Genomic DNA, 27,523 nt, shown 5'->3' with positions numbered 1-27,523 from the left:
CAGCCGGGGAGGACTCCGAGGCAGAATTAAGGTACAGCTTCGTCTCTGGGGCCTGATCCTGCAGCTCTCAGTCACGAGAGGAGTCCTGGCTTGAGCGGTCCTCCTGGCTCTGACTGGGCAGGTATGGCTACGCAGAGCTGTTCTCATGGAAGAAGTTGCAGGATGAGGTCGGTCCTTAGCTAACATTGTCATTTGGTAATTGGTTTAAATAAATAAGTTTAAAAAAAGAAATACATAGGAGAGGAGAATCAGAAAGAAGAGTGGGATGCTACAGTATTTAAAAGCAATGGAGTGTCTGTTTTTCCTCTGGTTTAGCAAATATTCATTTCATGATATGTCACTTTTTCAACAGAAACGGAGAACATAAATTTCATATGTTTGGAAGGAAGAATACAACCCTTTCTACGTGAAATGTAAAAATCACTTAAAAAAATTTACAAAACATTTTGTAAAAAACTGAACTTAGAAAGCTGGTGAATATTACAGATACGTTATTCTTAATGAAAAATTTGCTGTTAAATATTAGAAATGTCATACTTTTCCAACACTTCCTTTGTATTTTCCCCAAATTATTTTTTTTTTTCCAGAATAGAATAAGGCAACTCTAGGGGGTATTTTTTTTTTATCCCAAAACAATCCTACCCCTGAGGCATTAGGAACATTTGGTTGTCATATTAACTTATAATGCTCCAAACGAATGAGACTTATGCACTTATTGCTCAAAGAAATCATAACAAATGCTGCCGTTAAAAAACCAAATAATATTCATAACTCCCAATAGCAACACACGTATTGACAAGACGTCTCCTAATTTCATGTTTGTACACTCTCTTGAAAATAATAAAATGTTTCTATATTTTATAACTGTTGTTTATATGCAACATAAAATCTTCGATGAAAAAGGGCAAGTCTAAAAACAATCACATATGCTATTAGCATACATACTGCAGCTGTAACAATATGGAACTCTACACAGCAAGAATAAAATGATTTCTTCTGTAGAGTATGCACAAACCTTAGACAATATGATCCTTATACTATACTATTTCAAGTTAATTTTAAAAATAGAAAGTGCTTTTAAAATATATATTTACAGCTTAAAAACAACTTCCAGCCATCTTTACCAATAACTTCATTTCATACATAATGACAAATCTAGAGAAAAAAAATTCATTGGTTTTCTAAAAGATTTATCTGCAGTTTGGACTACATAGCAATGGTTGGAAGTTGTTAAAGCAATGGCACCATGAAGTAATAATTCAGCTTATTTATTTTTAACTGTTTGATGTGGTTAAGCACCAAGAGCTGTGTAGAGCTATTACTGTATAACTTGATTTAACACCATAAAATGTGAACCTGTTAAAATCCCTATAAATGATTTTTGTAGTAAACAGACTTGATTTAAAGCACCAAAATATAAATTCCTAAAGGTAATAAACTGAATGATTCAATCAAGGTTAATAACCTAAACAAAATCTTTTTTTAGAATGTATTAAAACTATACAACTTTTTTTTTTTTTTTTTTTGCTTAAAATGTGCTTGAGCACCACCAAATGTTAAAGTCACAGTTTAAGAAGAAATCCCCCCCGCCTTTTTTTTTTTTTTACCTCAGCCTTAAAATGGTTGAGATGAGCAAATAGTAAACGACACGAGACTTGTTCTTTAACAGCACCTTAAAGAAACACTGTGTAACACTGCACCAAGAGGAGGCATTTGATACTAAAACCTATGCCCAATGGTTGTAAGGCCCTGCAACTCGTGTAAGGGCATAAGAAGATACTGTTATTACATTATCCTTAGTTACTGTTAATGCTCTGCGTGATGGAATTTGGTTGAACTCATTGTCTTCGTAAAAAATATCTCTGTTTTCACTTGTTTGCTTTGTTTTCCTGCTGCTAGAGTTTAGTTCAGTATTCTCCGTTCCTAATCTTTCAGCTTCTTTTTCTTTTTCTTTCGCCCTCTCAGCCATCTTCGCTTCCCACATGGCTAAACCATGTTTTGGCTCATTTAAATTTTTGTGTTGGTAGAAAACTAACGAAATTCTTGTGGGATGATTGCGGTTGGGTTTTTTTATAGGGGTGGTAGCATGGAGTTCTCGTCTTGCACATTCAATTAAGATAGAACCATGAGAAGGTGCCACAGCAACCCCGCCAATGTCATCATCCAAAAAATTGTGCTCGCTGTCTGACCACATTTCCTCAGCTTTTTCTTCAGAATCAGTCGGTTGTCCCAGTGCACTGTTTTGCTTTTCGTCAACACAGTCAAAATCACACATCTGTTCTCGATGGGAGCTGCCCTTTTCCATTGGGCATCCATGGGAACAGTCAGCTTCGTTTCCGACTGCATCCTTTGCCGGAGAGCTTAGCGGTACTGACAAATCACAAGAGCTGATCATCTGTGAAGAAGGAGAATTGTCTAACTGAAGCTGACAATTCCGTTTGTCTGGCTGATGTTCAAGTATAGTGGGCAGGGGGTCTTTATGGGCTGGGGGGCCTGGAGCAGTGACCTCTGGAAGAATCGGTGGCACACCATTCATCTTATCATTCAGCAAAATTCCAGTATAATCTTTGACTGACACATCAAAGTTCTTACAATTAACATAAGGTGTCACGTGAGGTTGCTTACTACTGCATTCAAAATACCCGTAGGGAACTGAAAAATCTTGTTGAATATTAGTCACTGCTGTTATGCCAGGCTTATGTGCTAAAGATGAATAAGGATGTAAACTATCCACCTTGAAGGGGGAGGAAGCCGTATACTGTTTTAATAAGGAGCAATTTTTAGTAGTGTTTGAAGTATGTTTCATGGCATAGAGGTGATCGGAAGTCTCCATTTTTATTCCAGGTTTTAAAGCATCTGTTTTGTTCCCTAAAAAAAACGCACACCAAAGTGTAAGTACTTTTCTTCACTTAAGTAATAAAAATATAACTTCTATAATATTTTCATGCTTCCTTTCTAATATGAAAGATATACGTGATGACTACAGATTTTTCAAACTAGTTATTTTTAGCTTTTTAGGGATACCTCTATGACTCCAAGTACGTACATAATAACCTTGCTGAATTAACGCCTTAACCTTTTCCAGTCAGACTGCTGGTATATAAAATAGAAAGGTATTTCACAGAGGGATGAATAAAATAAACAGATAAAATGAAATAACTACTCAGTCCTGATTCACACAGCCCAATTTTACACAAGCACTTGCCAGCAGCTGACTGCTGGCCTTCAGCACTACCCAGCCTAGCAGGAAGCACTATGTAAAAGTTTTTACATAATTGATGAAATTTAGTCTGTCTGAAATTAAGCCTGTGAAACAATCAAAAGTCTTGGCTGCCTTAACCCCATATTACGATCAAAGGAAAAAGTGTCTTTATAGATCTTGTCCATCGCAGCAAAAAAGTTACTGAATTACAGTAACTTGTGCATTAGCAAGTAAGTACTCAGAAATTTTCTTTAAAAAAAAAAAAGTATCTGGGAACATACTCCAGGTAAATCCATCCTTACAAAGCTGCATCATGTTATTTGGCTGTCTTCCATCTAATTGCCACACACCGATTATTTCAGATCTTTGTGGAGACATAGTTGTTCGATTTATGTCAGCTCCCTAATCAATTTCTAGTCCTGGCACACTGCAGCTGTGCTTGTTTGTGGAACAGCCTCCTGGAATGACTCATTCTTGTCATGGATAAGTTCAATCCAGAGTCCATTGGCATAATGGGAAAGAATTCCGTTGACTCCGATGGGCTTTGCATCATGCCCTGAAATTGCTTTACATGTGTTTTGCTGGCAGACTGGCACCCCACAGAGAGCTCTCGCATATTCTCATAAAAGACTGTCTCTGTCAGTGTTTCTTCTTTGTTCCAAAAGTACACAGAACGTTTAATCGCTCTACCGAATATAGAAGAACTATTCTTTCTTCTATTCTGTCTTCTAATAATTTATAAATAGTGATGGATTAAAAACCATTCTTTCAATAGGAATGCAAAAAAGGCAAAGTGGGATAAATTATGGACACAATAGTTAGTATGCAAACACTGAAGTTGTGGAGGGACATAAGGAAGCCACATCAGCTCTTTAAAAACCTTTTTGATGAAATCAGACTGAAACTGGCTCCAAGTTGGTGGTTCATCTCCTGTTCTACCCAATATAGGCCAAGAAGAATTGCCAGTATTTATGGAGACAAAAAATAACCTTTCCGTCTGTAAAGTTTATTTGTCCAGAATAACATGGTTAAATGACAAAACTATACAAGGAAGGATGTATCTTTAATATGTATTTTGTAATAAAATTTGGGATTTCAAAGGCTCTCAGCATTAGCACAAACGTAAAAATAAACAGTTGTGCTGCCTGCTGTTGGCAAAAGGTGAGTGACAAGTGCACCCTATTTAATAGGCAGCATTTCTACAAAGGACTTGGCGCAGTCGAGATTCAAAACAAGTCTTCGCATATGCACGCTCTACCAAGCTGACTTAATCTGTCTTCAGCACTCAGAAGGTCCTCCTCACCACCATCTTTGCTGCCTGGTAAAGACAGTAAAGAGGACAAGAGAGTCCCCTTTCCCTTTTTAATTTCCATTTCTCCATGTGGTGAAAACATGCAGGTTAGAGGAGTCTCTCGAGCTTTCCAGGCTTCCCAGCTGGGGGGATACTGCAATGGCTCCGAAATGACGGTGAGGCCTCCTTCAAAAGAGCATACTACCTCTACGTGGTGGGCAACATGGCACAGCTGGCCTTGTGACTCTTTCATGAGCCTCCCAGGCTACTCCAAAAAGTGATGGCCTCACACGGCCAAAAACACGACTTGACGGTATATACCACGGTTATCTCATCTCATCTAATTGCATGTTCTCCGTATTCTTTTTAATATTTAAAAAGCCAAACCAATATTCTAAACTCTTGTCCTCATTAGTAAATCGAGTACTATACATAACATACACCATTTATCAATACCTTTTCCTTTACAGTTGAAGTGTAGCTAAGTAGTCTTTCATTCTTACATTAGGAGAAAATTTAATAGTAGCATCTGACTTGCTTAATGTACCTTCAGCAGTACTTTACTATAGTCAGTATTCTTTTTTCTTACCCTAGTAAGTTTTTCTATCTATTTTTACTATTTTTCAATCCTTTGTCTTTAGTTCTATGTTTAAAAGGTGTGACCAGAATTGAATGCCACTAGTAATATGAAGGGATCCCGATTTAAATAATAGTTTCCTCTAGTTTACCATCAGGAGTGACTACTAGATAGTCTTAATTTCAACTCCTTTGACTCACAGGCCCTTTGATTTGTTTTCATCTAAAGCCTAACAATGTCAGCTAGACTAAAATTTCCCATTCCTCAGGACTAAAAGGATACCTGCCACTGGCAGAATGGAAAGAACCAATCAATAACTGATCCCCCATAACCGCAAAAGACCTGTATGTACAAGTACAATACTGTAGTATTCTAAATCCCTATTTTACAGATCTTTGCATTTTACTGTGGGTTAGGGGCAAGGCATCAGTGGTGTGCTGAGGTCTTTACCCAGCCATCGTCCCGTATAACTAGAGTAAACACATAAATGATGTGCATATATACTTCAAGTTATTTATCTCATGCAGAGCACACCACCTTGCCCTTTACAAACCTGAACATCCCCTGCCACTGCTGCCCAGTTAGCAAAGCCTCTCTGAAACTGTTCACGTGGCCAACTGCAGCAATATGTGCCATCGGCAGATTTGGGGATTACAGTGTTGACATCTGTTTCGAGGGATTCCACTATCGAAACTTCCATGACAAAACCTGCACTTTTATGATAGAAACTACATATTTCTATTCACATTCTTATTTTTCCATCTCTGAACAACTGCCTCACTCATAAAAGTATTTCTTCCTCACTCCATGACTTATTTTTATCAGCAGCCCTTTTAAATTACTTTACCAAAATACTTCAAGTCCAAACCAATTAGGTAAGTTGGCTTGTTTACGCAGTTATTTTATTATTTTTGCACGTTCAAGAAATAAAGTTCTGCGTTCCCAACGCATATGGCAAAACTCTGGATATGGTACCATTTGTTACAGCCATGTTTTTCAGATATCGAAGCCGCGCCTATTTGTAAGTACAGTGTCATGTAACAGGTAGGCGGTTCATAACTCTATTTCAGTGTTCCAAAACAACGTTCCAGTGAGATCAGACAATTTCAGAATTCCTTCCCAAACCAGAGCCCTCTAACGCTTCCAGGACTTCCACTCCACCCTGAGCACGATGGAAGTTATTAATCATTGCTTCAGAGTTATTGTTGGACGTCGTCCTCAGCCAGAGGAGCCCTTTTATATTTGTTTCAAAGCCTGGACTGTGTCTCCCAAACTTGCATGTAGATTAACTGAATGTCTGTCTCATTTCCTAGGGGTGTCAATAAAACTGCTTTTCTTGTTCTTATTCCATCTTGCTATATGCAATGTTTATTGGTTGCCCTGACTCCTCTACTGAGACAAAGCAGGGTGCCGAGTGCCAGCTACGAAAAGGTGTCAAATGGATTTTTTTTTTTTTAATTTTATCCCCCCAAAATGCAGATGTTGTTCTAAATACATTAATTATTCCTCCCCTTAAATCTACTACATAATTCTGGATGTTTCTCATGAAATAAAATTCAAAATTATAGCAGTCTGGCTAATGTTCCTCTCTCCTTCCTAAAAGGCACATAGGCTATGCTTTAATTCCTTTTAATAATTTCCCCCCCTCTGATCACAGAATCTAAGTCCATGGCTTCCTCCACTTCTTCCTTCTTTTCTACTTCTCCTTACTGCAAAGTCCCATAGAATAGGTGTATCCTCTGCAGTACTGGTCCAAAATCTGACCCCAAGTACAACAGCATAAATCAAAAGCGCCTCTGCACAGCTCAGCCAAGTCACGATCGATGTTGCGCAAACATGTCCTGTAGCAGGAGGCTCTGGCCACAGAGATCTTCTTGTAACAGAACAACCGTGGCATACCTTTTACCTAGCTGCTGATGGATTCCTCCTCTCTGGCCCCTGCTAATAACATTTCAAAGAACAATTTGAGAAGCACTATCTTATTGATAAAACCTGGGGTATTTTTGCAACTCTCTTGCTTTGCAGCAGTATCCATGCCATCGATAGGGAACTATCATCAACTCAGATTCCAAGAAAGCCATTGTCTTTCATAGGAAGTGGGTAACACAGCTCTTGTTCTTTCAAATGAGAGAAATTCGTGTCGGTTATTTAGATAAGCATTCCTACGACAGTATTTCAAGATGATCCTACTGCCATTATTTATTAGAATAAGGGAACTCGGCAATATTTCACTGGTGCTCACACACCACCACAAACTTATTTTTAGGTGATCACCTGTTTTTTTCCTCTGCCAAGAGGGAATACTGACTACACTGACTTGCTCATTAGCCCCTAAAATGCAGCTATACAAGTATTTTATAAAACCGAGTATTAAGGAGCTTTTCCTTCCCCTCAGAAGGGTAAGAGGCAACAAGAGTATCAGAAGAGACTGGCAGAATTTAATAAGCACCACTCACCTAAACAATGCAAAGTGTTGCCAAGATTTTCTGGGGCTTCAGTTTTCAGCTTTACTGGTGTTGGATATTTTTTATCTATTAATGGCTGCTTTTCAGTCAGGGTCCTCCTTGTGTCTGGTTTCTTTTTCTTTGTAGCTCTGAGAGGCTCAGCTAACATTCGTACTTCTCTGGGAAAAGCTGTGAGCACCTGTATGGCTCCGGCTTTTATCTTAGCTTCCAGTCCCTCTTCGGTGCCGAATTCATCTGTTTGTGAAATTTTGTAAAGAGGTAACACATGGAGCTGTTCATCGCTTGGAATCACCCCCACTCTCCGGTTATCTTCCTTCGTTAATGTACAGACCTGGCAAGAACAGAAACATTTACAAATACAACCACAGACATAAAATACAAGAGTTATTTAAATATTTAAGCAGTATCCTAGACTTCATTGTTTTCTCATAGTTTATGGCCTCAGTGCTATGGATCTTTCAAATGCAAACATCTGAACAAATATTTTGTTTGATTAATGATGATGCAGAAAAATTATTTGTACTTGAAGAATAAGATCAAGACCCATGTCTTAGACAGGAAAAAATGAAACTTTGGCTCAACTTGCACTATCCACAAATACATGCCAACCTTGGTAAATAATCTGAGCTGTAAATATACTGTAAATTCCTAAGCATTCAGATTTTTTTTTTTTTATTTCATACATATTTGATGTTCAAATTCATTTTTAAGGACTAAAAAAGATGAATAAAAGAAAATGCTATTTTTGGATCAAACAGGAAGTTTCTATGACATGGAACTGGTTTTGTTTTTTGTTTTGGCTGGCAAATGGAAAAAATCCCCAAAACAAACAGTTACTCATACTGCTCTATACTCTTAGCAATCTCAGTTCTAACTCCCTTCCTCCCTCCTTACACACACTTTCTGAAATTCACACCCTTCCCCAACTCTGACTGCCTGCTGTAGTGAAGTCATGAGACCCAGCAAATGTTTGGTTTCTCTTAGATCACTAGCCTACTTTCTCTTATTAAATTAGCTGTTATGAGATACTGGAGCCGAGAGCAGAATGCTGGTTAGATCCAGTTTGATAAGGGCACATCAGAAAAGTGGATAAATGTTCAAACTTATTGCAATGGTTTTCTTATTATAATTTTTCTGAATTACTGCTGAACCTTTGCAGTACTTACAATTTTCAGCATTTCTAGAGTTCTGGCCATTATTAATACTAACCCTTCACCTTAAATGAAGCGCTAAAATCAGCAGTATGCTTCCTGGTTTTGTTCTGTGCTTTCCGAGGGATGGCGACAGTTTTACACGTACAAGCGAGTGTACAAATAGTCACACCATTTATAGTGTTATTGATTACATTCATAAGAGACTAGTGTTTTTCACAACAATACACTACATCGCTAGAAAGCCATGCATTAATATCATGGCTTAGTTAAGCTGCTGTTTCACAGGGAGTTACTAACTACACACATACAGGAATTTGAGCGCCTTCCAAGGATGAGATGATACTCCCTAAATGGAAACGTTATCATGCCATCATTGTGTAGGCTGAATGTGATGCCTATCATAAACAGTTAATCCAATTTCTCAGAATCTTGCCACCATGCCTAGCATTCCAGGGGAGAAGAATAATATTATTATTTGGGGGGGGGGACACACCAAACATTTTTGATTCTACAGCACAGCTTTCACATAAAGGCATCACACAATTATTTCTAGAATAATAAAATTACAGAATCACAAACTAAAAATCCTAAATCAATAAGGTGGTGGTAAGGGCTTTATAAATAGCTATATGCAAAGCTTGACAGTTGCAGAGCAGCAAAAGGAGAAAAATTGAGGGGCAGAGACAAAGGAGAAGAGCTTTTCAGCTGGCATTTTGAAAGGATCGAGAGAAGGGCTCTTAAGAAGGCAAAGTGAAGGGGCAATTAGAAGCTGATGAGTAGCGTTTACTGATCTGCTTGCTCCATGCGTACTTACCTCTACTGGGCAGCCTTTGGACTACGAGGAAGATTTAGAAAAAACAACAAGTTGTTCCATGAGCAGTGAGTGACGCCTGGTTCCCTCCCTATGGACTTCTCCATCCCCGCGCTCCCACGTGCCCAACCCCAGCACCGTTATCCCTGCTCCCACCTCGGAAGCAGGGCCTGGCTGAGGCTCCGTGCCTCCTGGCTACCAGGTCAGCGGGTGCACCCAGGGCCGCAGCTGTGAGGACCCTGCTGCCTCCTCGGTGGAGGAGCTAACCTGGATCTGTCTTCCCCACTCAACAGTTCCATTTCACAACTTGGAACAAATGGTTAAAATCTCCGAAGATGATTCAGTTTCTGCAGAGTTCAGTGAAATCTGGTTGAACTTTGCCAGCAGATTCCAAGTTATTCAGGAAGGGTGAAAGAGGGTAAGGCGTACAGAGAGCACAATGACGTATGACTCGTTCTTAGAAAGCCCAACACATCCTCCCCTTCTACATTAAAAACAAAAGCAGTACTGAAATAAGCATGAAGGGGCCTAGCTCCCACTTGTTCTCATCAGAAACAGAATGATTCTCAGCTGGCTTTAGAAATATTCTGTCCGACCTGTATGTGTCTGGACCGATTCACCAGTCTGAAATCTGTCCAAATCTTGAAGATTCAAGCCACAATCTTGCTTATTTTGAAAATTGAGACCCTCATCCAATTTACAGTTTTAAATTTTCACCCGTTTTACCAGACACTTTCATTGAAAACTGATCTTGTACATTTATTCTTTTCTATAAAAAGATTTACTCTTCAAAAAGTATTAATCATCTTTCATCTTACTTACAATTGGGCAAAGGTAGATTAGCTCTACATTTTCACAATGCTTGGCCCTGGGGAGAGCATACAAGCAGAGACAAAAATCAAAGCTCATATGGGTTGAAGGAAGGCCTATTTTAAGCAAAAGTGAGTATTTGTCACTACCACAAAGCCAACACTCTCTTTAGAACAAGAAAGCTAAAGAACTGTTTTGAGGAACTAAAGAAGATGAGGGCTGCAGTGTATTGGCAGAAGTATGTTGAAACTATAGTCAACTCCAACACACACAATATATTAGATACCGGGTTAGAACACCCAAAATTAAGAAATTCAGGTATATTAAAAGCTATGTTAAAAACCTGAAGACCAGTACACCTACAGCCTAAACACCATGACAACAAATTTAATATGTGTAAAATTTCGAGGTCCATGTCCCCCGTAATATATTTTAATATTAAAGGAAGGACACAATGGCAAGTGGATAACTGAAAAGTTAATGTTACGAGGAGACCAGCTATAAATTAAGGCCCTACAGGTAAGCTAGCAATTTACAGCTGAAGTAGAATATCCACCAAATGAGAAACATCCATTTCAAAAGCCACTCTAATATTCAAATCTGTGCAAAATATTCCATTAAGAAACTTAAAGAGAAGCTATCGCTGAGAAGTTAAAAGCAATGTTTTCCACTGGCACTGATACTGTGCTGCAAACTGACCAAAATTAAACCCGAACATGAGAAAATCATGGACTCTGTTAAAGCCCCTTTACACAGTGAAGCTGCATATCCTGCTACTCTAAATACTTTTTCCAGAACATGCAGCTAAATCATCAGGATGCTCAAAAGCAAGGAAAATGTTGGCCAAGTGGTTTGTTTAGATTTCCAGCGTGCTTGGTGATCAAAACCATTACCTATTCTGGGTTTAGTGATGTCATGGTAAAAATTGCATATTGGTAAAACTTTATTTTTATTTCTTTTAAACTTAAAGTGCACCCACTAACTCAGTGAAATTCCCTCCACAGATCTCCAGAGAAACATCTGTAGCCACACAGCTCCCAACGCATTATCGTTGGACTCTTTGATCTGCCTTTGTCCTCTTGAACTTCACACGTAGGAACGATGTAGCCTTTTCCACTATGTCCTAAGAACAGATGTTTTAAATTCAAGTTTCAGCAAAGCAGTCAAACAGTCTTTGTAAACCTGAAAGATGGAATCAAGTTTCCTACACTCATCTTTCCTTCGCAGATGGAAAGCAGAGTGGGTGCCACTGGGGACTCCAAGGTGCTGCTGCATCAGAACAACGTTGCTTTGCCTTTACAGCCGAGACAAACTGTGTCATTTTCTTGGCCTGTGCGTAAGTCTGAGAGCCAGAGAAGGGAACCCCAGACACGTTTTCCTTTTGACCACTGTATACACAAAGTGTCATCAGACAGCATTTCTGTACCGTATGCTGTAACGCGGGTATGGCACACAAAGCACTGTGAGCTCGCGGGTTATAGAGTGCACTACTACTGTTTCTCCATTTTCACCATATAAAGAACAGTAACAAAAATCCTTCCTTTACAGCCCTGTGGGGTTTCTCTTTCCTCCTATTTGTTTTAATCTGAACCACCAACTTAAGCATCTAGTACTTCTGTAGCTCACAAAGCAAGCTGTGGGCATGGTCCTCAACGTAGTCTAGCCACTCACAGAGACACTCTGTCATTTATTGCAAAGGCCTGGACCTATATGCAATGACTGGATGAGCTATAACTACAGAAATACAGTAAGTTATTGGAAGAGCGGAGGATTTTTTATTTTTTTTAAATAAATCAGGAAGAGTTTGTTGATGGATTGATGATTGACACTACTTAGTTCTCCTGCCAATAATAAATTTTATATTGTAGCTGCCCTTGAAGCATAGATTTATCTTCTTTCCCTTCTTCCACAGTGCCTGCTACAGACTGTGTGGCACCAATGATTACGTGTAATCGCAGCTGGTGTCTCTCCTTCCTCAACCCCAGCAGAAAGGGCAACGTGCCCCACAGGATGAGAAACAGCCATATATACATGCCACAGAACTAGTGAAGTCGTCATTAACCACGTTGTTCCAGTCACCGTAAAACCCCGTATGTCACAGTGATTTAAACAGATTCACGCAGGTATGAAGCATGTGATCCTTAGCAGCTAATCCAATAAAGAAACAAAAATACTTACATTTCACAGACTCCATTAATAACTATAAAGCTTTTATCTATGTGTTGCTCATTTAGCTTCATATCCACAAGGAACACTGCACCCTAACACTGCAGTTGTAATGTATATCAAATGGCCCTTAGGAGAACGTTAAAAGATGACAAAAGAGTCTGAGTGAAAATGGATGGTATATTTATTGAGTTAAAGGTTTTTAAAAAACTCAATTTGTAGGCAGAAGTTACTTTTGCTTCTTTCAGGTAAACACGTTAGTTTACACCTGTGTAGAACTGCCAAGTGTTTTCATTCTACTACAGAGCAAACAGGGAATATTCGTTTTTATTTTTAGCTTTTCTACTAAACAGCAGCTCTGCTAAATTCAGGGTGTGATTCTGCTAGGCAGGAAAAACTTTCAGCTAATCAAGTCTCCCATGGTAATCTTCAATTTGTATAAGTTAAGATATACTATTCTATCCTGAATCTACAGAAGACACATCAAAAGACTTCCCTCCACACCCCACTACTAACAAAAATGACAGCCTCATTTATTTTCAGTCACATACAAATAATGCAGCTGATCATCAGAACATGCATACCCAGAAAAACACCAGAATGCTTTTCTGAAATTCTGGCAGAGGCAGAGGAAGGAAATGATTATTGGCAGCTCATTAGATAAGATATTCCTTCAAGTGTACAGTAAACTCCATGCTTATCATTAAACTCATCTAAGTGTTTTGCTGAACTCATGTCTGTGTCTGGTTTAAATAATTTAAATAGCTTCTGTTTTTCCTTTGGTTTCGGTGCACTGTGCAGCATTTCTTTCATATTTGTGGTGAAAGTGATCCACCAACAACTGAAAGCAGAAAATGAAGAGATGTCACTTATGCCTTCAGTAGTGGCGATAGAGCTGGCAGCATTCACAAATACCATCTTATAAGGTATTTATTTTAATCTTTTTAGTCTAGAGGAATTTCAAATTTTATAAATGAAGATTTTGTGTTGGAATAAGGAGGAAGGGAAGAAATCTTACCAACGCTAATGAGGTGCAAGATGACAAGTACACTTTGTACAGGCTTTAAACTGTGAGGTGTGACTACCATTTAAAAAAATCAAATAAACAAAATACAAGAGAAAAATAGTAAATAAAGTTATGGATGTTTGAGGTTTGTAAGGCAGTGCAAATCATTCTCATTCTGCTGCTTACCACATTATCAGAAAACAGTCATCTATATGAAAGCTGACAACTCGGTTAGATGAATTACTTGCACATAGTACATTTTAACAGACAAAATATGTCATAGTTATGTAAATGACCCTTCCACCATTACTACCAGTGATTTATGGATTTTAAACTATGTAGGTAGCCAAAGCAGCTTCTGGAACTAGATGGGAATGCAGGAGGTGACCAGACAGATGCTAGAATCCACATGTAGTAATTTCTTTTTGTGTTCCTACCATTACTTTTCCTGTGTTATTGCCCGATTTGTTTACCTGCCAAAATTAACAACCTTCATTTTGATTATCATCGAACCGATCTAGACTGGAGAAAGCCCAGCATGTCCTATCACCCCGTTTGCAACCCAACAACATTGTTTGCTTTAGGCTTCCAATATGCACCACAGTAACTATATACCCAGACAGACCAACAGGCAGCACACTCTGTGTGTCCTATCAATCACACCCACATCTACTCACTGTGAAGGCTGTATATAGATCATTAGGTAACTCTGAACTCTTAATTCACCTTCCAAATGCCCCAATTAAAGTATATAAATTGAGTGTTAATACTTGCAATGATTTCCTATTTATATATAGTCCTTTGTTGCAAGTATATTAAAACAAAGAGAGATCAAATCTAAATAAAGAGAATGTCAGGTATGGAATAGTTATCTGTATGAGTGAGCTATTTGATGAAAATCCAATTCCAAGGCATAGTTTGCAGCAGTTATAATGATTAGATAATGTTCTGCAAGACTTACAAGATTTGGCAGAACATGGTAGAAAGACAATGGTAAGTTCTGGCCTATACAACAACCTTACACAGGTCATAATTTTCCATGCTGCTTAGATTTGGAATTTCTTGCAAACACACCACGTACAATCTGTAGAAATAAAGTACCAACACCATCAAGGATAAGCCTGAAGCTGAAATAACATCAGATGATTACAGATTAATGCGTTTGTAGAACTATTCCCCAATACATTCCTCAAAAAAAGGGCTAATTGTCCCTCCAGCTGCTTCTGGCCATAACTTACGACTTTTCTGGGATCCCATGTGGCAGAATGAGTAGCAGACTCGGTTTCCATTTCATTTCATCTTTAAGATGCAAGGTAGCACTTAACAAAATATCACTATTTTCAGAATACCCAAATTAAATGTCATTAAAAAGGACACCATGCAGTTTGCCATGAAAAGGAAGTCTCATTCTCAGATTTGGGATCTTTAAGAGGTTTGAATTCCTATGCTTCAGAAGCTTTTAAGGGGCAGTACTTACACATGAGACTACTACTCATAGCATCTTACTAATATTTTGCAAAGTATGCTTCCAGCATTTTCTTACAGAATATCTGCATGTAAGTAGCATTCAGTGCTAATCAAAAATATTCATCTGTTCACGACTGGCATTCCTGGTGAATTCCAAGACCTGCTTCTGTACTTTAAAGTAACAGACATTTGCCAACATACAAGCACACAATTAATATTCAACAATTGTACCAGTCGTTTCACTGCTGTTACACACAAATGCTAAATGTTAAGTATACCTTTGAATGCAACATTTTATTGAACCACAGCAACATAATTCTTCAATTTTCATCTCTGGATTTTAAAAAAAGACCGTTTCTAGAGTAGGCAGAGATTTTAGATCATTTTTCTTCCCAGATATGCATCCTTTGATAGAGAAATTATTCTTGAGTGTTACCTCCGCTGAAGTACAAGAAGTCATCCCAGCTATTTAGAGCACCGCAATGCTCTAACTACTAAAAAAACCAGATTGCCAGTTTTATTTTCTTTTCTCCTTTGCGCTTGTCTTTCTTCAAGACTATGGTCTCAATTTCTAAAAGATTACTTAAGTAAGTAATTCCCAACTGATTTTCTCACTAGCAATCCAGCAAGGTATTTGGTACAACGACCACACCAAAAAAACCCCACACCTGTGGGTTTTCCTTTCATAGTGAGATTGAAAGATCTTAACAGTAACCTGACTCTACCATGGTATCATACTCCCTACTTTCTGACTAGTAACTATACTAATGTGAAGCCTGGTAAGTGCACTGTGCAAGAAAAACGTCAATTTGATGAGAACTGAGCCTGGGGGAGGTAAATTAATAATGAAACAGTTTGGTTAGCTCTTCCTCTAGAGAAGTCTGTACAACTCCTCAGTTAGATAATTATTTGCATTTGAACATCAAACCTTTACAGGTTATCTGTCCTATGGCCAATCCTCTCCAAAGGGCCTGGATCTCTTAAAAGAATTAAGGGATTTTGTAGGAAGGAGCACTCCCATACCTTTCTCGATCTGTTCTGTAATAAGATGAACTTAGGTGCTCTGTCGATCAGTAATAAATATATGCAAATAACGTGGAAATTTATAAATGACAACATGCAGTTAATTTTGTAATGCCTTAAAAAACTTCATGCAAATGTACCCACTATATCAAGCAGCATTTTAAAACCACACAGGAATCACAACAGTAAACAGTACAAATGAGAAAATCCTATGTACATACCACAGTGCTTCCGTTGTGCATGTTATGTGTGTCCTTATGGGCATGGGCACAGAAATCTATGCAAGCTGTTACACCAGAGAAAGGCCTACCGTCCTTGGATCCAAGCCGACAGTCTGGGCCCATGTGTTCATTTTCCACCTAGAAGTAAAATAAACTACAGGTACTTGGGACTGAAAGTGAGCGACTTGGAACCCCACGAGCCACAACTGCACTGGTGACTGAATAAATGCAGCCCGTAAGAACAACAGGAAAGCACGTATCTTCCTGTGAAACATGCAACACTTGTGACTGGACGTCAACGAGATAATCGGCTCAGCCAGAGTCAAAATGTCTTTAAATAATAAAAACGTTTTATTTACAGTATTTTCTCTAAGCCCTTTACTTGGGCACAACTCAGGGCATAACTCAACCATCAGCTGAAACAAAAAAAAAGGTGCAGTATTTTTAAAACTAGCCAAATGAAGCAACCACTGTAAGTAAGCACAGGGATTCACCACATCTGCGAGGTCCGCGGCTTCTACCCATGAACATTCTTTGGGGTTTCATCTTGTTTTCAAACTATGCTGCTTGTTCAGAGCTACAGCCACGCTAGTGGAATGTCACAGACCTACCTGGTTCTGGAAAGCTTCAGGAGCAAGCTTTTTATAAACCGGAGCCACGTCAGTTGCTAAAGTTTGCAAATTATTTTCAAGAAGTTCCTCCTGCAGAGAAAGACAACATTCAGAGCGCTGTAATTTGCTTTCAAAGAATCTAATCCAGTTTAGATATGCCTGACAAGTCAGCGAAGCTAAGGAAGTCCACCTCTATCTCAAATTTTATTAACCTGACTTCTGTTTTGGTGCCTTGTGTCACCAACCGTAAATAAGCCTACTTTTGCATGACTAAAATACCAAAATTGTTAAATGGAAGTCAACCAAATAACAATGGAAGGTATCTGCTAGGGTAAAGAAACCCAATACACACGGAACTGATTTTTCCATCATTTCCTTCTTCTGACACATAGACAGTTGAGGAATGAGGTATGCTCCACACAAAATAGAGAAGTAACATCCAGAAGAGAAAAATTATATCACGTGCTGAGTGCAGATGGAACCCCAGGTCTTCTTTTAGTGGTTTGCTTATGGGGCCTTAATTTACGTCAATACAGGTCTGCTGAAAGAATCCCAGGTTTCTGTTCTCTTTTTCTTTTAATTGTACGAGTTAACTCCCAATAGCATTTAACATTAATTTCAGCTCTTAGGGGAAGGGGGAGGTTTCTAATGTTGCAACAGAATTCTTATTAGGAACATTAAATAAATATTTTGGGTTTTGGAGGTGCAAAACTCAGGACTTTATGGAAATATCTACTAGATAAGGATGTAATATTCCTTTCCCTGAGGTAAGCTCTATAAACATGGAGCTAGCTAGGTGGGCTTCTATGGCAGTGTGACGTTTAAACTCTTGTTTATAGAAACAATCCCTAAATTCTTTTCCTGAATTTTTGCTTTTCCAGAAAAATCACTGACCAGCTGGGAAAGAAAAGGGTGGTGACATACTCCCTACTTTGTTTTCCTCCAAGGGCCAGGCTTTGACAGACAACTGCAGCTTCAGTTTTGCATGCTGTATAGTGGCAAAAAATAACAGCTTACTTTATTTTGTTCAAAAAAACCCCAAGCCCAAACAAACACCACCACTTATCACCACATATTGTAAACACCAATGTATATAAACATACAAGGATACTTTCACATTTTTCAATGTGATCTTGCATTACAAAATGATATCGTATTTTTAATTCAGACTACAGCCAGTTTATTAACTGTTGAGCACTACCACAAGTTTTTCTGAACTGCATGGAAGGTAACACATCCTTAATTATCCATCCTATGTACTATTCTTACCTAGGTGTATTACACCCTTAACCTCATCTCACTCTATCCAGTGCCTCAAATGATCCAAGTCTTTCTGGACTTCGAACTATCTTCTTCTTAATTTGCTATACCTCCTAGCTTTATGTCACCTGCAAAATCATCAATATCCAATATTTAGCTAAAAGAAGTATCTGCTAGAAAAATAATGACAAAACCAAATGAAGAGAAAAATTATTTACTACTTTGAGATGCACTGACAACCTGCACACACCCCGCAACTGCCCAAGCACCACTGTCGCCTACAGCTGGAGGCCTTTGCACAGTGGCAGCCTAAGGGGGCACACACTTCCCTCGCAGGCAAACACAGTTATGGAGTGCCTGCGTGCTGTGCAACCCTCATCCCCTCTCAGCTGCAGAATCCAAAGAGGCTTTAAAACAACTTCAATGGAAAAGAAGAAATGAGGGAATGCACTTTTAGATCACAAATCTAGAAAATGTCCTGGTTCAGTATCTTCTCTTTTAGGCAACGGCTGTTGCCCTGTGGTAGAAGGCATTCTCCTGCAAAAACCTGCAGGTTACCTGTCAAGTGAACAGGCCGTGCCAGACAGCTCTCATGAGGGGGGTATCATTTCCAGGTGCTGCTGTGAATGCCATTGTGCTTGACTAAGTGTCCGAATGGGGCTCAGGGTGGCCGTTTCACAGACTCAGAGGAAGCGATGCCGCCATCAGAGCTTGCAGTCCCGTGGAGTGTATTCTGACCACAGACAGATCTCTTGGAGCTGTCTCATAAGAGATCTGGCACAGCCTAATATTTCATTACATAGTACCTATGAAAGTTGCCACCTTTGCTGATTCCCCAGAGAAAACACATGCACAGAATGCTCCATGCGTAGCATTACACAGGGGGAGACCCTAAAACCACAGGATCACAGAAAATGGAAAAGGAGAAGGAGAAGGAACAGGATTCCTAAAATGAAAGAATGCCCAATACATACATTTTTCTATAAACTGAAAATTTGTAAAATAAATTCCCTCTTGAGACAAGCAGGCCTATTTTCAGCCTGTACTGCCTTAGTCATGTATTCAGTGAGAAGAAGGGCACAAGGGCCGCACACACTCTGCTCTGCTGAGGCAGAATTCCCCCACTTCAAGCCCTAATGAAGTCTGTGAATACCCACCATGCGAGTGGACAGCTCAGAGGAGGTTGAGGGTTCTGCATCCATGCACATATGCATAAAAGATGCTTCATCAACCCTTTCAGGAAAAAATTAGGACTTGGGAGGAATATTTAGCTCCAGTGAATCAAGTGACAGCTCTCTCTTCCAAGAAATAATGTTTAACATTGTGTGTACATACGCACGTGTACGCTACACATTAAAAAATGCAAGAATACCTCTGTTACTGTCTGGACTTCAACCAGCTGGGTCTTTTCTGTAGCTGGTAGCAGTGGAGTTCAGGAGCCAAGAAGGATTATCAGCAGGGTAACCCAAGCGGAGAACTAGGTAACTGACTGCTATACTATAGTATATCTCTCTTACAGCATGCCAGATATGCTAGTAAAGACATGATACTTCTATCTAGGAGTTCCACAGGGAAGTGGGGTTAGACACATCTACAGTCAGAACAAAAGGCACTTTAGAGTTACCCTGAGGAATATAAGTTCATCAGGCAGCAGGTATCAGTTTACAACATGTTTATTCCTTCTTCATGAAAAAATTTCCAATGTAAAAACCAAGTTTGGTTGGGTTTTTTTTGAGAGGTTCATTACTTCACATAATCCACCACTGTATTTTCTGTGCTATCTCAGCTTTATGTCATCACTAACACTCATAAGCAGCAATTACAGTATCATTTCACTGCATCATATCTTAGTGTATTCATTCCTTCAAGCATGTTTAAAATACATGCTGTTCACAGATAAAACAGTTTATTCTAGGTGGCAGACAGAAGACCAGGTTGTCAGCTAGTCAGACAGCAGTGTGAAAGCAGTGCAACCCAAGGTACAACATTTTCTATGACAAGGCAAAAGGACTGAATCTCTTAGGTGCAGGCTTGGTCCTTAGAAAAAACCTTTAGCTGTACTTTATACTGACAAAGAATTAACATTTCATACAGGGTTAGACAGTGGAGCCAAATATTCATATATAAAAGCATTTAAGGATAATTTTAGGGTATTTAAATACATAGTAAACGACGCTAAGTTTTCATACAGTGGAAAAATCGTAAATACTACAGTTACAAAACATTTAGTTGGGTGCCTGTGTGGTAAGCTATGCATACGTGTGTGAGAGAGAAGGGGTGGATATCTGTAGATTTCATTTCTAGTTCTGAAAATCATCAGAATAAGTATTTGGAGGAAAAAAACAAACAAACAATAAAATAAATAAAATAAATCTTACTTGTTTAGGGTCATCAGTGAGAAGCCTAAATTTCCTGGGGTTTTTGCTTCTGGCAAACTTACAGCCATTGAAATACATACTCCATGAACAGCCAAATGAGAATGATGCTCCACAAGTTTCTGGATCAAGTCCTTGACATGCACAAGTACGACTATGAAAGGAAATAAAGACACATCAAGTCAGCTGACAACACGGCTCTTTTTTTTTTAGGTCAATCCTATAATACATAGCATAACAACAGAGGAATTTATAAAATATATAGTTTAACCAGGTATTTTTTGTTAAGGAAATATTAGTATGTAGAGGACTGACTTTTTCCCCATAAAGACAGTGTCAACTCCCCAGAGCCCCACTTCTGGGAAATAAATACATAACACTCAGTTACAGCTACATAAATAACACCCATGTTACTTTGATTTTGACTTCTCCAGTTGGATAAAATTTTTATCCAAGAAAATACCACTGCTACTAAAGGTTACCCCTAAATCCAGTAATTATTTTGTTATGTGCGGCAATACCATTAGCTCCAAACTGATCCAACTTTCAAAGTGCAACACTTCTACTCAGCCCAACCCTTTAAGAGCACAAGCATTAGATTCAGGTCACTGTACAGCTATTAAGAGTCTGTTAAATGTGGGCTACACAAAAATCAGCACAAAGGCAGCACTGCTACAGAGCCCAAGTTGCAATATATTATCTAGTCAATTAAACTAAATCCTCTCAGAGGCACAGAGAGGAAGATCCTAATTTTGAGCGTTCAATCTCTCATTTATTTAAAAAAGTCACACATCACCTTCTTAGCAGCTCTTTAGCATGGCCCTGTGTGGAAAGGGCACACTGACTGTCTTCAGGCAGCATGCACAAAGCCAGAAGTTCATTGCCACCCCTTTCCCTGGGTGTAGCATGTACAACTATCACTTACAGCCTGGTCTCTAGGAAAAGTCAGGAACTAAGTTTTTTATACTGAAATGACACCTAGTGGTTTGTAGTTTTAAATGAGCTTTTGTATAGTTATTTTATTAGTTGAACTATTGAATTCTCAAGTTATTTATTGCAGAACATTCAAAAGCCAACACAACAATAATTTACTATTAAAGTAACTTACTCTTCATTTAACGCACATCTACGGCTGGTGGGACAGCCGTATTTTCTGAGACTCTGCGTCAGTTCTTTGTACAGCGTATCAGCCAGGAGATGAGGGATCCCTTCCCAGGCCAGTATGAGAATCACGATGACAGCAGTTTGACAGTGGTGTCCTGCACGCTGACGTACCAAGCACAGCAACTTTTCCTCATCGCTACTTCTTCGTATCACCTGGAAGAATCATTTTGTTTATTCTTAGATAAGTGTAGGAAACACGTAATGCACTGCTCTCCTCTGGGACACATAAGGCCTTGGAGAGTAAGAAATATTGCTGACCAGAGAGTCCCTCAGCAAGCAGGGCTGGAACAGCATCACACACTGATCTCTGGTATAGAACATGATTTTGCATTGCCTTTTTACCTGTAGAAGAAATAGCAGTACATTTTACAGGAGGAGGAATATTTTAGATGTTCTACACAAACAATAAAGAATATGGATTAAGAGAAAAATAACTACTAGAAGGAATTAATAATCCTGAGACAACAGATCCACTGCAAACCTAACAGTTACCTTGAAAGTAATACTGAAAACATACTGCCAAAACCCAGAATGCAGGTACATAAAAGCACATCACAAAAACACATGTATACATGGGTTAGGATGGTTACCACAGTGACGTTTCAGTACATAAAATGGTTCCCACCTCGCAAAGTAAGATTAGAAGGTGATGAAAATAAACTCCATTCTTATTGAAGGAAGTAATGAGATTTTTCAGAACATATCCCTAGAAAACCTACACAATAGAGTGCTGAAGTTTTTTACTAAATGGTATGATATACAAAGCAACTTTTGTCAACTTTATCCATGAAACAAAAAGACTAACACAATATGGAACCATACAATATACCACTGAACTTAAAAAAAAAAAAAAAAAAAAAAAGCCAGGCAGTCCTACTCCCACATTAAAGCTAGGCAGTACAAGAACACAATCTTTGAAAATATGTTTCTCTATTCCTCAAACATATTTTAGCCAGCACAGCCTGTACGAGGCCTCCAACAAAGGTTAATTTCAAACGTATTAGGCCTGGACCTTTCTCAGGCACTAGAGGCTAAATGCTCTTCCTCTGCTCTGCCATACATAGGCTGGGGACCAGCAAGTCTCTCTTCCTCACTGTGTGCAGATGGCGAGCCCCTGCAGATATTCTCTGCCAGCTCTGTAGCGATACACTTGCTCAGGGCAAGCAGTCGGTTACCCTGGCTTTCCACCCAACACCCCCTCGCCATCAGCAGAACTCCCACACATACGTTACTAGTCACGGACTACAAAAGCTGGAAGGCAATGGAGTTTCACCTACTCTTTCAATACCTCCAAATATCTGAGTTTTCACGCAGATTCCCTATTGGGCTGACGTCAAAGCTTCTTTGTTGCCAGATGTGCAGCAGCTGTCATTCATATGTGACCCCTAGCTTGATCAGCTGTGAATATCTAAATTATTTGAACTCATTAAAAGCAGGGACCAAAGTACACTTGCAATTAATCTGCAAATGAAAAGGTTTTCAATGGACGAACAGTTTCAGAGGGAATCTGTGCAGGCTTAGCAGGAAGAAGGAAGCTTAAAGTTAATTTGTGTCAAGAGAATAAGTATCACCCTTCTAAAGTTAATCATACAGTCTTACAATCAGCCTTAAACTTCATGAGAAAACAAGCAAATGCAACCAAGATACCATTCCTCAAAAGGAGTCTTGGTTGTGACTGACCAACCAGTACAGTATTTTTTATAAAGAAGGAAAAATAATGCAACTCATTTACATTTGAGTGAGGTTTACAGAAAATCTATTATGGCTGATATACAATACAGGTTATTCATGTCAGTGTGAGTATTACATTCCTGCGGCAGCACAGTTCCTTCAAGTCAGAAGGAGAGGAATTTAATTTTGTTACTCAGCATGAAGGGTGATGCTTTTACTCTTTTTTCTTTTTCTAGACTTCGTAACTTCAATAAAGAAATCTGGTACCTCTTAGTTTCTCAGTACATCAGGTTGCCCTTTCTGAGTTCTCATATAGTTCTAAACTGGAAATACACAGTCCAGGAAAAATGACAAACAGACAGGAAGGAAGTTTATAGTTTCCTTTAAACTAACACCACACTTCCCTGGAGTTAAACATAGCTGGAGTTTGCTTCATTATGCATGCAGTAGAGAATGCAATACTCTTACTGGACCCAAAAACATTTTACAATCCATCATCTTTCAGGCCACAAAGGTAGATAATAGATTTATTAGTTGTCTGAATTTATTTTCTGTGGCTCTTAAGAGGTTACATCGTATGCTCATCTGACTACTGCAGCCAGAGTACTCCCATCCTTTTGTTAGCAGAGACAAGGCACTTTTCTCACCTGACTGTTATGGTCTTAGAAGAGCACAACTTGCACTGAAACAATCACGGTTCCTCCAGGCCTGCAGCCAGTGACACTGCAGACAGAGCTGGAGCCATGTTGCTTTCCCCATATAAGCTGATGATGCCCCTTCACGTGCTATGGCTGACATTCTCAAAGCAGTAATAAAGAGAGCCTCTCTTTTGTAATAGCAATAAATCCACAGCAATACCACGCTTAATATAGAGAAAAGCACATTTGAGCAGGACAACTAAAAACTATGGAATAAATCCAGCCAACAGAAACACCATGTCACTCTTGATTTAACAATTTTTCTAGTAGGGGAAACAGCCACTGCAATTGTGGCAGTTTGGCTTGGTGGGTTCTTACTTACATTAACACTCATGTAAGTCCATTAATTTCCAACTTTTCATTTGTTCTCCAGTGCCTGACTACATCAAATACATGTCTGAACTCTATAATAAGTTACATGTATATTGTATTATAACTATAAATATATCAAGCAAAAGTAAAACGGATTGCCTTTGCTTTTGTTACTAAACTTGTGGTTATCTGAGTAATTAGTACTACAAGCTGTGTACCGCTTACCAAGATTTTGCCTGATGTGCTTACAGGTCAGATTTCTTACTGTTTTTCTAAGTAATGGACCTAATAAGGCTTTAGTTGACTGATCACTTCTTGAATTACTCTTTAGCTGTCTCCAGTTTGTTTCTATTTCTATTCCAGTTTCTGCAGCTTGAAATTACTGGGGATGGTTCCAAGATCTTTTCACCACTAGACATCCCCAAACCATACAGTGTTTTAACCAACTGCACCACCATCTACTTTATGGAAACATCACACTTGCTCAATTCATAGAACAGCAACACTGCCTTAATGATGTCATCAGGAAAGCAGCATATATGAAATCTCAGCCTACACTTTAGTTCACTTTACTCTTTTCAGCATGCACTTGTCAGTGTCCTCCTCAGTAAGGCAAACAGAATTAGTATACAGTCAGAGCCACAGAGAATATGATAGTAATGCAATTTATTAATCAATTCTTCATGCAATAATTTAAAATGTGTATTTATTTGCTATTGAAAGTTTGCAAATGTAATTCCCAGTGTACTTACTGTTTACCTATGAAACACTGGGACACCAAATATTAAGTTAAATATGCAACAAATAGAGCAAGTCGTGAATGTTTCCTCAGGCTGTGAACAATACACAAATCAGCTGGCAAATCTTGTGTCCAAAAATTGTTGGTACTACTCATGATTTCTGTGATGTAGTTAACAACAGTGACACAGTAAATAATTTAATACCTTGTTTAATTTTGGTCCCTACTGCATTTAAAAGGAATGAGAAAGTAAACATTTGTTAAGTGGTGGAACTTCAAAGATAAGTTTTTAAAATGGGAAGAGAAAAACTTTTCCCCTGCAATTACTTTTCCACAAAAAATAACCATGACTTCTTAGTGACTCACGTAGAAAAATAATATCATGAACAAAACAAGCTTGTCATAAGTTTGTAAAGTAATGTCATATGGTCATCTTTTTGCAGGTATGTAGGGCCAGATTACCCCTGAACTCATTTTAGCAAGCACTAGCTGTCGTCAGTACTAAGTATCCATTAAAAGATAATTCATTAAAAATGAATTATCTGTTTCAGCTGCAACGCAGCACTTCTGGAAAGCAACAGACCTAACAAATTTCCCCATAATTCTTGACTGATACCTATCGGCCCCGTTCTGCGCTCACAATAACTGGGCATGAAGTTACACGCTACCCACTCCCTCACCTGTTTGTGAACATTACCATATCTAGGACAAAAGGAAAAACTGAAATGGGACACACCTCCTTCCAAACGGTTTTCTTATGCACACACATATTTGGTCATACAATACCACCAGTATCATCCTTGTAGGTTGCAGATTTGGGCAGGATGCTCATTTATTTTGATCATTTTCAAAACCAAGTTTCGTACACCCCTTCTCTGCTGGAGTCAGGCACCCACCACTACCACTTTCTGTGCCATGCCTGTTCTGTGTTATTGTGGCTACCCATGTGTCTTTGTTCATGTGTATTATCTATAAGAAGGCAGCAATTCAAGTAATTTATTTTATTAGCAAGCCCAGATATTCTCAAATGGCAGAATCTGAGAATATGAGCAAGCCTTCAAGGTGAGCCACAGCCAATCAGCTAGGACAGAAATACAATCAACAGCTATTGTGGCAACATACCACAGATAAGCCTCTGTTTCTACAAGCCACAAAGGTAGAAGTTTACCCAATTTTCTTAACAGAAGGCATGAGCCAAAAGCTAGAATCTATTTATTGAAGAGGTGCCATATGCAGCAGAATTTGCTCCAGCAATTTAGCAACAAGTTACGGGATAAACAAGAGGAAAAGTGAGTTCTTCACTCCCTCACATACAAGGATAGCAAAGAAACAGAAAGGGAAGCTAAGAATTAAAGAATACAACAAGATGAGGTCAGAGGAGTGCACTGTTCAGCCTTATCCTGATCCTTAGAGTGACTAACAGCAGTTGCCTCGGGATGAGCAGTCAGGAAGGCACTCAGATGCAGAGTTGCTTCTCAACAACCACCAGGCACCTTCCAGCCACTTGCCAGCCGCTCCCACAGGGGATGTGGTCTCTCCCAGCTTTTGAAGGGTTTGCCTTCTGTGCATTTGTCCACTCACTTCTTAATCTATGCAGCATTTTACCATCTGCTACATCCCTGGGCAAAACTTAATTCCAGACTATGTGAAAGAAGAAATGTTACCTTTTCTTTGTCCTGAGCTCACCCCCTGCTAGTGCTCTGTAGTTTTGATATAGGATGAGACTGTAATAGATCGCTATTCAGCTCTCCATGCCACCAAAGGCTTTAGAGACCCCTGCTTTCTCCCCTTCCCTCTCTGCCAGCCTGGTGAGTGTACCTCTACCTGTCTTTCCCAGTTCTGCTGTGCTTTCTTGAGTTGGGGGACCAGAACCGGACAGTATTCAAGATTGGGGTGCAGCATGCTTTCTCACCAAGGCATAATCACGTTTCATGTTTTCTGTATTCCTCCCCAGTAATTCTCACCAGTTTCTTTTGCTGTTTTCATCGCTACTGAACACCGAAGCTGACGTATAATGAACTACTAGACCCAAGCAGTAACACTCAACCTAGCGTGCATCGTTGTGTATATGAAACTACACCACTGTGCTTTTTGTGTAACCTTATCAAGTGAGTTTTATCTATCATTTTTTAGTGGCCATTCGTTCTGGATCACAAGTCCGTCCTGCTCTTCATGGTACCTGTCCCTCCTCTTCATTATCCTGAACAACTTTGTATCATCAGTTTGTCACCACAGCATCTCCCACATTTTTCAAATCATTTCTGAATGTATTGAGCAGCATCAGTAAAGTTATACTATCAATAAAATCTGCTTCGGCTGTCCAAATGTTCGAGTTCTACTTGAATTATTTCTTTTAGATTGTTGAAGCAACTGTCTCAACCCTTGGCAGAAGCTCTAGAACAGGGAATAAGTACACTGTGAATAAAAATTACTTGATGTCCTTAAACATAAGCCAGTCTATCTAAACTAGCACGTACATGACTTATGTAAATAGCTAAGA

At 39.0% G+C, this 27,523-nt stretch overlaps 1 protein-coding gene across 2 annotated transcripts in view; it reads right to left on the bottom strand.

Annotated features, from left to right (window-relative positions):
• Positions 1–1,253: 1,253 nt before the first annotated feature.
• Positions 1,254–27,523, bottom strand: part of TET1 (tet methylcytosine dioxygenase 1) — a 61,484-nt gene continuing 35,214 nt past the window's right edge. The window contains exons 6-12 of one of the 2 annotated variants that reach the window (XM_049810061.1): positions 21,548–21,756; positions 20,443–20,593; positions 16,805–16,894; positions 16,194–16,331; positions 9,504–9,524; positions 7,527–7,866; positions 1,254–2,868 (exon numbers count right to left, since the gene is read on the bottom strand). In XM_049810061.1, the coding sequence (XP_049666018.1) occupies positions 1,727–2,868; positions 7,527–7,866; positions 9,504–9,524; positions 16,194–16,331; positions 16,805–16,894; positions 20,443–20,593; positions 21,548–21,756 (2,091 nt within the window). In that variant the 3' untranslated portion in view covers positions 1,254–1,726. The remainder of the gene's footprint in view (positions 2,869–7,526; positions 7,867–9,503; positions 9,525–16,193; positions 16,332–16,804; positions 16,895–20,442; positions 20,594–21,547; positions 21,757–27,523) is intronic. The other variant, XM_049810062.1, reaches the window with a different exon arrangement.

The sequence above is a fragment of the Accipiter gentilis genome, chromosome 9, assembly GCF_929443795.1.
Source record: "Accipiter gentilis chromosome 9, bAccGen1.1, whole genome shotgun sequence".
Classification (NCBI taxonomy): domain Eukaryota; kingdom Metazoa; phylum Chordata; class Aves; order Accipitriformes; family Accipitridae; genus Astur; species Astur gentilis.
This window is presented reverse-complemented; position numbering and strand designations above follow the sequence as displayed.